This window comes from Carassius gibelio, chromosome B5 (genome assembly GCF_023724105.1).
Source record: "Carassius gibelio isolate Cgi1373 ecotype wild population from Czech Republic chromosome B5, carGib1.2-hapl.c, whole genome shotgun sequence".
Lineage (NCBI taxonomy): Eukaryota > Metazoa > Chordata > Actinopteri > Cypriniformes > Cyprinidae > Carassius > Carassius gibelio.
Window position 1 is genome coordinate 38,631,715 of NC_068400.1, and position 10,358 is coordinate 38,642,072.

At 36.5% G+C, this 10,358-nt stretch overlaps 1 protein-coding gene across 1 annotated transcript; it reads left to right on the plus strand.

Annotated features, from left to right (window-relative positions):
* Positions 1 to 339: 339 nt before the first annotated feature.
* Positions 340 to 9,818, plus strand: cchcr1 (coiled-coil alpha-helical rod protein 1). Its single transcript, XM_052556114.1, has 19 exons — positions 340 to 585; positions 1,232 to 1,475; positions 1,544 to 1,702; positions 1,787 to 1,862; positions 1,971 to 2,078; positions 2,610 to 2,695; positions 2,792 to 2,906; positions 3,020 to 3,130; positions 3,238 to 3,378; positions 4,159 to 4,269; positions 4,867 to 4,973; positions 5,161 to 5,273; positions 6,544 to 6,619; positions 7,163 to 7,284; positions 7,367 to 7,534; positions 7,858 to 7,956; positions 8,070 to 8,221; positions 9,276 to 9,405; positions 9,580 to 9,818. Exons 1-19 carry the CDS (start codon positions 516 to 518, stop codon positions 9,690 to 9,692), a joined length of 2,301 nt encoding a protein of 766 aa, XP_052412074.1. The 5' UTR covers positions 340 to 515; the 3' UTR covers positions 9,693 to 9,818.
* Positions 9,819 to 10,358: the final 540 nt, after the last annotated feature.

Below are 10,358 nucleotides of genomic sequence, written 5' to 3' on the forward strand. Positions count from 1 at the left end.
GACATGATATGAAGCATATTTAGATCTTTTAAAAATAACTGAATATAGAATTTAAGAATAATGTTGGATGTAAAAATGATTTCTCTAACTTTAGTTTAAAACATTACTGGTTAGGTTTCAGGAATAAACACAAAAGTGGTCTCACTGAGCTCCTAGGCAGATTATTTTTCTAATGTTTCAAATGTGCAAAACTCTAACATTAAGATGAGCAAGACGAACAATACAGAAGGTTCAAGAAAATTGAATCAAATTATTATTTTTTTTATTATTAGTTTTTAGGTGTAAATGTGTCACTAAGTTGACAGAGGAAAATTTGCTGCATGATATGCTACATGACTGCAGGGGGCGCTGTAGTTCCTCGCTCAGACCGGAAATCTCTGCCATGACAACTGAACGGCGGGCAAGACGCGCATTCTGAAACTGTGGCGTGAACTAATCATCAAAACATCACGATTTAAACGTTTTACACCTTTATGTAAAGCCGATTTTGTAATACTGGCCTTTTAGTCGTTATTATGGATAACGTTAAATGGAGAGCAGAAAGGCTGAACGCACCGGCGGACTTCATGAAAGCTCCCGATGGAGGTAACGTTAACGTTAAACAAACAGCATAAACGGCAGTGTGATACATTTAACACCAACTAAACAGCATTCAAGCTATTGTATATTATCTTAACTGCTGAAAGAAATTATATATATTTTCCTACATTTGGGTTTTGACCACTGTAAATGTAAAACGTTACTTTTTAATCCATATTGAAATTCCAATATCTCTGGATAAGTTTGACAATAATCAGTGTTAAGGTTAGCCCTGCTTGCTTTACATTTTTTCGAAATGATTCACAGTTATAAAAGTAATCAAATGTAATTAGTTACATTACTTTAATAAATATAAAATAAAGTTACACTATTTGTTACATTTTATAAAGGGTTACTTGTAATCTATAATCTATTACATTTTCCAAAGTAACCTTACCAACACTGCATGGACTGTTTGTTCTTTCTAAAATTGAACCAGTGACAGCTAAAAGGTGGTTAAAAATAATAACAAACTTCAAAGAAAATAATGAGCAGTACTGTTAAATTGTGTTGTATGTGAGGCATCTATAATGTTGTCATTGTAAAGAAAACAATCCAGATGCTCAAGGGGCACAAACTCAGAATAGAGATTTTATGTGTAGAGTCTTATGTGTTTATGACATGAATATTAGTCTTTCTATGTGTCTCCCAGCGTCTGTCTGTAACACCACTCCTCCTCTGATGACACCTGCTCAGTTTACTGGGGGACCGCTAGCCCCGCCCACAGGTTCACAGACCACACCCACCCAGGTTCTGCCACAGTTTAGAGCTCTGCCCTCTTCTAAATTCAGTGAAGAGGGGTTTGGCTGGACAGAGCCTGCTAAAGTGGAAGCATGGCAGCCTGGCCGTCAGAAACAACAGAATGAGAAAATAATACAACGGCTCCCTGACCACAGGTACACAAACACATCAGCACATCCACTGACTTTAGTGGTCTCTCTGTAAACTCATCTCTCTCTGTCAGGTTGCCAGACGATGAGAGGAGCAGCTCAAAGCCCCTGCTGCAAGAGATGGAAAGGTTAAGAGAAGACAAGGAAGTGATGAGAGGAGAGATGGAGCGTCTGAAAGGAAGAGTAGAATGTTTGAGAGAGCAGGTCACAGATCAGCAAAACCAAATAAACAGGTACAAACACTCAAACTGACTGACTTGTTCTTTCAACTGCGCATGTGGGCTGAAATGTGTGTGTGTGTGTGTGTGTGTCTACAGACAGTGTAAAGAGCATGATGAATTACACAGTCAACTGAAAAGCTGCAAGGCTGAACTAAATATGAGCCAAGACCAGGTAAATACACTTTCACTTTATTCCCTAATCGTTCAGAACAGGCGAAAAATGTGTGTTTTAGGGACAGAAATGCTAGTTTCTAAATACAGTCTGCATTTGTTTGTCTAGCTTTCAATACTGAAAAGAGAGTGTCATTTAAAATGTGAACATCTGGAGAAAGAGTTACAGGACTCAAAGCAGGAGTTGGGGAGACTGCAACAAAAACAAGAGACACGGGTAAGACATAATTAATAGTAGAGTGGCTGTATTTTGTTCCCATTTGTCTTAATGAGGTTTCTTCGTTTCAACAATGGATGATACTGTAGCTCAGATAAATAAAAAGCTCATTACTAATGAACAGATGAGTGGCATAAAACTGACTTGTCCCATGAATTCCACCATTGTTATTACACAAATAATGTATGATATCATAAGGCAAGGAGACAGTGTTGAAGATTGACTTTTTTGGTATATACTTGCTCAGTAATTGATTTTGTTGTTCATTTTTAACCCAGAAATGTTCCCTAGTGCACCTTCAAATGTTGGCATGAAATTACAGTCCACCCAATTAATGTATCTGTCTTTTCTAAATGCATTTTATTGATCTTATTTTGAAGGATTCATGCATTTTTTGACTTTTTAATTTGTCTAAGAGAGATAAAACTGATATTTTATTACATTTTTCTTTTTTTATATGACTCTGATTTGTTGTAATGGTGCATGTGATATATTTTATTTTATCTTATTTTCAACCACTTTGAATATCAGAATGATGCTGCACAGGAAGTGACCTTACTGAGGACCCAAATACAGGAATTGATATCAGAGAGAGATGAGCTGAGAAATCAACTGAGGTGAGTATAAGGAATCAAATGTTGCTCATACTGCTGTCTCTAAATGACAAATCATCTACTGGTCTATGTGATGTCACATGATTTGTATTTGTGCAGGGTCCTGACCGGTTCATTGCTGGAACAGTCTGAGTGTGTGCAGAAACTGCGGACATACATTGGCAGCCACGTCACAGAGAAAAAGGAAGAGGAAGAGCTTAGACGACAGATACAAGTGTGTAAACACACAGTCTGCTGAACTGCAATTAGTGCATCAGTTGTGGTCCTTCAAATTTATGTTGAATGCATGAATGTAATTATTTTATGAATGTGTGTGTGTGTGTATAGCAGTTAAAGAAGGAAAATGAAGCCCTATCTTTATCAGTCCAGCTGCTGAATGTTAGAGTTAACTCAGCCAATGACATTTTGGCTATTCAGGAGAAGGAGCTAGGTGAACAGGTAAGATTGCACACATGCAGACATGTAATATTTGAAATGAATGGCCAATGCAGTTTGCCAGATATGAATTCATTAATAGATTTAGTGGTATTTTATTATGTGTATAGGTGCAGACTGACCCATTGTACTCTGGCAGTAAAGCTGGGCAGATGTTGAGTGTTTGGAGACAAAAGGTTTTCATGCTGCTTGTTAAATTACAGACCAGAGATTTACAGCTTCACACGGAGAAAACACAACTGCATAAAATGGTAATGCAAATGCATTCTCATGCACATGTATAGTATACTATGATAGATGGACATTTCTAACCACTGGTGTCAGTAATTAGCATTTTAATTTTGATTTGACCCCTGAAATTTATTTTCAAATAGTTGTTTTTACCTATATTGTTTTTGCTAAATATAGTGTCCAAATACACCACTGTTGAAACATTTGGAGTGAGGAAAGTTGTTTTTCCAGTTTTTACTTTTATTCATCAAAAATGCATTAGTTTGATCAAAAGGAACTGAAAAAAAAGTATCTGTTTTAATAAAAATATTAAACAGCACAACTGTTTTCAACATCGAAAATAATACATTTATTTTAGTTTTTATAATAGTTCCTTGAGCACAAAATCAACATATTAGAATTATTTCTGAAGGATCATGTGATAATGAGAGCTAGACTAATGGCTGATCACAGGAATAAATTACATTTTTAAATATATTAAAATAGAATTTGTAAACTTTTTTTTATAATATTTTGCAATATTATGCTCATTTGTGTTTGTAACGTTTTTCAAAAGCATACAACCTCTCTAAACTCTTGAATGGATAATTAATGTCAGTTAATTAATTAAAATACATTTTCAGTATGTACAATTTTGGCTGTCAACATAGATGTCTGGTTTCTCCACATTAGATTACATATCTATTTATGTTCTTCCATCACATTAGTAAAACTAAGTTTTTGAGTTATTGGGAGTGTTTACTTAAGATTTAGTGTTTTCAAATCTGAGTTTAGTACATTTTTATTGTATGCGTGTGTAGGTTTCCTCTCTGCAGCAGCAAGTAGAGTGTTTGCAGTCACAGAACAGTGTCCTTCAGCACCAACTAGAGGACAAATCAGCCCAGTTGGAGTTACAGCATGTACACGCACAGGTACTCTGACTTACAAGTATGCACATACAGGTCTTGTGGTTCTTCCATTAAAATGAAATTCCTCTCGTTGGTAATGGATAAAGCCTCCACAGATGTCAGATGTTCTTCTGTTCCTCATATTTGGTTCCTGAACTCAGTGTACATTTTCACAGCCCTATACATTTCCTAATGAGCCATGCTGTTTATTACATAATAGGTCTTCCAGGTGATATGATAGATGTGTATGAGAAACTGAACTGAAATTTTGTGGTTACTACTCACTAAAATGTAGCTCATTGATATTCACATGATCAGCTTTTGCACTCTGTCTCCAACCCCCATGAGCTCTTTCCCTCATTCTTTTCTTGTTATCTTTGCTTTTTTAACAGTCTGAACAGGTTGGATTGAGCTTAGTGAGGTTTAAGCTTGTTCAGTGTTGACTCATAGAAGTTCTGCTGTTTTAACATCACATTGTTCATCCGTGATTACTCACCACATTCAGAGCGGCTGATCAGCTGTATTACACAGTGATGGCACTGAAACTCTTCTTCTGTATTGCCTGCAGGCAAGTGTGTGTTTCTGACAGCCCATGTGCTTGCTTTGTGTGTGTGTGTTCAGGGAGTTCAGCAGCAATTAGACAGTGCTCTACAGGAAAATGTTCAGCTGAAAGAGTGCAATAAGTGCACCGAGGGATCACTGAATGCTATCAGTGAAACAGCACACAGGTAACACACACGATCACACCCCTTGAATCTGTCCGTGTTCTGTAAGTCTCTGGATTAAACAAGTTTAATAAATACCAACGTGACTGTCATGATTAGATTAAAGCTGACTGTTCCTCTGACCAAAGCCCTGAAGCCAGCTCATCCATAAACATCTGTCTCTCTCTGTGTGTTATCTCGCTCTCATCAGAGTGATGTCAGCCATAGAAATGAAGACGGGTCAGATGGAAGCAGTTCAGTCCAGTGTAAGTCAGCTGAACCAGAGACTCGCCTTCGCTGCCAAACGTCTGGACACAGTACATGGTGAGAGTGTCATCTGTGTGCGAGTGTATGTAAGCCTGTTTCACATTAAATATTAGGGGTTGCACGACTACTGATTTCTACTAGTCGATTTCTTATTTAAATAAAAATTTACTCGACTACTTGTGCTTCATGCTACTGTGAATAAAAAGACATTAAATTGTTTGTTTTAATCAATAAACGCTTATTAATTCATAGGCTTACTCAACAATTACATATGGAAATTGTCAAAACTTTATAATTATGACATTACATATTTATTCGGATACAACGTTGTACAGATACAAGTATGCCGTGTTAAACTAAAATAATAATTAATTTCTATAATAATATTTATCATGCAAGCAGAGAGAGATCATGAAAATGTTTAGTGATTATTCGAACACGACTGAATCAATTCAATGCGCACATTTGCATTACGCAGAACTCTTTAAGCGAGTCTTAATGTTTAGTGAACTTCAATAAACAAGTTCATGTGTGTGTGCTGCGCAAATCAGCAAAAGATAAAGATGCAAACATGTAAGACAAGTAGAAAATGTATCCGTATATAAGTTGATTATTAGCCTGCTCTCTCTAGGAGAGAACTGGTTTTGTTTTTGAAAGACTGAGTTTGATTGGTGAGTGCGCTTTGCTTAATCCATCCATTCGTATCATATCATAGCCTAAGGTTTAAATCATTGCCTTTTAAATATATACAAATAATAGAATGTGTGTATGATGTATTATTACAGGTGATATTACTCTTGCCGAGCTCTGATTTCTGAGAGATGCACAGAGAGGCGACACCAATGCTGTTTGATTTTCGCTCTTTTCATTCATAAAGTTTACGTTCATTCACTTCACACTCGTGACTTTAGAGGTCTCTGTAAAATATTTCGCTGAACCCTTGGCTCAGCTGTTACTGTATCTAGCAAACTCCGGACTGTTCCAGCTTCAGCCAAGTATTCAGGCAGAATTATTCCTTGACTGTTATTCGTTTTTGAAGCCATTATCTGTGCCATTTTGAATAAGGTATTCGGCTTCAGGCACACCCCTAATTATTACATTACATATTTAAATTTTACATGCAACATAGATAAGGTCATAGAAAGTAACAGCTACTGATATTGCAATCTTAAAATTCACGTCATACTTGCAAACACTTTGTGTGCATGGTTAATACATGCTCGAGTAGACGATTGTTTCCCACAGCGCCAACTAGTGGTTGAAGTAGGCGATCACTCGACTAGTCTATGCAAGACCTATTAAACATACATGGGCTGTTTGTCTGCAGGGCTGCTGTTGCGGAAAGAAGCTCTTTGGAGAACCAAGAACGCTACTAGATCTCCAGAGCCAGCAGTGGCAGAGAGGTACAGCATCATGGGAATAAATTATTGTGTTTAAAATGAAAAAAGTACGTTTTGTAATGTTTTAGATGTTTTATCCCACAATGCATATTAAACATAATATTTATATAATAATAATAATAATAATAATAATTGAATACTAATTAATTATTAAACGTTATTTTTAACAATTGTTTAAAACAGAAGATCTCTTTGTTAAAAGAATATACGATGTTAGATTAAAGATTAAAAATAGCTGTTTTTTTTATTTACAAGATGTACAGGAAGTGACAACTTCAGTATGCAACTGTTTAAATTGCTCATAGCTCCATAGCTCAAGGTCGCTTTGCATAGTTTAATACAGGTACATCTGCACACACACACTGCAACCACGCAAGGCCACATATAACCATATTATCCAAAATACATATTAAATAGAGTCTTGAAGGTAGTTTGGAATGTTAATCATGGGTACAGCTTTTACATATGTTTCAGTAATCCAGGTTATTTGTGTATAATATGCTGTATACAAGTATTTCATTCCATTATCTCCTGTCTGTGTTGCAGCTTTATTAAGAGTCTCCAAGCCGAGGTGGTGTTGTTGAGTACAGAGAGAGACACACTTGCACAGGAGCTCAAACGCACACCAGAGCTCATCCAGGCCTCCCTGTCAGAACTACAGCAGCAGCGTATGTACACAAACGTCAACCTGAATGTACTCTCAAGATCGTAAAGAGAGAGGACTGTAACTGTGTTGAATGCAACCTGCAGGAGAGAGAGAGCTGGGACACCTGAGGGAAGCTCTATCACAAAGCAGCGAGGAGCTGGAGGTATCAGAATCAAGCAGAATGGAGATGCAGAGACAGTGTGAAGAGCATGAAGGGACCATTGTGGAGCTCCGTGCTGAGGCCCAGAGACTACAGCAGCAGTGTGACTCAGGTGTGTGAAGAGCAATGTGTTTGAGTGAGGTAACGGCAACCTACCCCCCCCACACACACACAAAGCGTTGTAAATTGTAAAAAAAAATTCTCTTATTCTCATTGCTAATAGTCTATTAATACTGTTTAACACATGCTGAATTTTGCTGACATCAATTGCTCATTGCTCCAGGCAAAATCATGCTACTCTGCTTCCACTCTGCTCACAGAATCTCTTTGGTGAAGAACCATTTGTGCTTCCATCTAATATTTGCTCAGGTTTGGTTGTGGAGTACTGTTGCTTATTTTTGAAGATGTTAAAGCTGAATATGGATGTTTGTGTAGTTTTACAGAAGGTGTCAGAAGTTGAGAGTGTGTGTGCAGAGAAGCTCAGGGACATGGAGGCTCAACTCAATGCAGCGAGAAGAGAGCACACAAAAGCAGGTACATGCTTGACATAAAAATACAAATGTCATGGTATGTATTTTTGATTAGATGAGTGTCTGTGCATTACTGAACATGCATTCTCGTGTGTGTGTGTGTGTGTGTGCGCACAGTGGTAGCTTTGCGGCAGGTTCAGAGGCAGGTGGAGAGAGAGAAAGAACAGATGAAAGACATAGAGAAAGAGAGAACAGAACACACACACAAGCAGATCACACATCTGCAGAAACAGTTGAAAGACAAGGACAAAGACCGCAACCTTCTACTGGTGAGTCATTCTCTCTCTCTCACACACACACACACACACTCACTCATCTATTTTTATTGAGGGAGCAACAGTTGCAGTCCTGGATCACTTGGTGTCCTCAGTGAGATAGGACACACACTTTTTTACCAAGAAATAATTATACAAAAACTTGTCGTATTAAACATTTTATTTTATTTATTTAAAATGTAAAAAAATAAATAATAAATTGTGTATTGTTTTCAATTTTTCAGAATTATAATTTTTTGACATGCTGTATTTAACAGAATTGAATTTTGAATCAAGTGGCATATTTTATTAATTAGTATTTTTTTAAATAGCTGTTTTTTATGTGAATTAAGCTGCATTTATTTGAATCGTTATATTGTTAAATATTATGTTGTGAACAATTCTGACTGTTTTCACAAATTATAACTGTTTTATATTTGAATATATTTTAAATGCATATATTTTAAGTGCAGTTTATTTCTGTGATGGCAAAGCTGAATTTTCAGCATCATTACCCAAGTCTTCAGTGTCACATGATCCATCAGAAATCATTCTGATATACTGATTTGCTGCTTGTGAGGTGTAATCTTTTGTCAAAACTGTTACATTTTTTCGTCCAGGATTCTTGAGTGAATAGAAAGTTTAAAATACCAGCCTCTTTTGTGTAACATTTTTAGTTAGTGTCACTGTTTTGATCAATTAGGCTGGAATCTTATTATTTGATAAACACATTACTTATTTTGCAAGTTGTGTAATCAAACTTGAAACTATAATTTTATAATCTATAATGTATATTTATAATTTATAATGTATATTTCCAGCTAATTTCTGAACTCCTTTTGCTGGGAAATAAACCCAGTATGTGAGTGGCAAGAGGTGTGAGTTTATGAATTTCCGTTTAAAGCAGTTTAAAATATGTGAATGGGTGATTTCTGCAACTGCATTGTAGATAAACATGGTTTAACGTATCAAGATGCAAATAATTTAAAATGTGCTTGGCTCAGAGATCTGTGTTGGTTTTAGATCTCTTTCTCTGTCCTTTATTTTCTATTGTTTTGTGTGTGTGCAGGCAGTGGTTCAGGAACAGGGTTTGATGAATGAATATAAAAGTCTGAGAAGATCAGCAATTCAGACAACTGAGGCCCTGAAACAAAAGCACTATCCTCAGCCCGAGAGCAGCAATTCTCCAACACCTGAAAGTAAGCATACTCTGACACTCAAAAAAACTGCTTTTGTCCATGATATGGATTCATATTTATAATTTTGTAATAGCTTTGGTTATTTAATTTGTTCATTCATACATTGAATCATTTTTGAATGTCTACTCAATGTTCTTTTGCACTTGACTTGGTTCCTCATCCCGCTTTTCTCAGGTCTGCTGGGGGCACTGCAGGCTCTTAGTGCCGCAGTGATGGGCAGCTCAGAGGAAGAAGATGATGAGGAGGGTCAGGCCTTCAACTGTGACACAAACACCCTCTTGTGCTGACACACATAAAGAATAGTGCTGAACACACCAATCAATTCTTTCTCACACACTCGCTGTCTCTCCATCCCCTCTCATGGGCTTTGATGTCTGTTTTATCATTTAATAAAAGAGATTTTTGTAAAATTAGACCTGTAGATCTTGCAGTTAATCTCAGATGGTTTGCAAAATTGTCATCAGTGACAATTTTGAAATTGAGATTTATGCATCATCTGAAAGCTGAATAAATAAGCTATCTATTGATGAATGGTATTGTTAGAATAGGACAATATTCGATGGAGATACAACCGTTTGAAAATCTGGAATCTGACGGGCAAAAAAAACCAACCTAAATATTCAGAAATTCACCGTGAAAGCTGTCCAAATGATGTCCTTAGCTATGCATATTACCAGCGGTTGGAAATTTACAAAATATCTTAATGGAACATGATATTTACTCAATATGTTAATGATTTTTGGCATTAAAAAAATCTTTAATTTTGACCATACAATGTATTGTTGGCTAGTGCTATTAATATACCCATTCTACTTCTTACTGGTTTTGTAGTCCAGGATCACATTTCTGTCAGTGCCTTTACATCAGTTAGTATTGATATGTATTTCAGATTTAGGGGCTATTATCCCATATCCTTGAGAGCAGATGAATACGAGGAAAATGAGAAGCTGCCA

Bases quoted from the DNA above. Each gene is read 5' to 3' on its own strand.
- cchcr1 (XM_052556114.1), top strand. From the start codon at position 516: ATGGATAACGTTAAATGGAGAGCAGAAAGGCTGAACGCACCGGCGGAC. The intron at 586-1,231 runs GTAACGTTAACG...TGTGTCTCCCAG, and splicing joins CATGAAAGCTCCCGATGGAG to CGTCTGTCTGTAACACCACT. The intron at 7,535-7,857 runs GTGTGTGAAGAG...ATGTTTGTGTAG, and splicing joins ACAGCAGCAGTGTGACTCAG to TTTTACAGAAGGTGTCAGAA.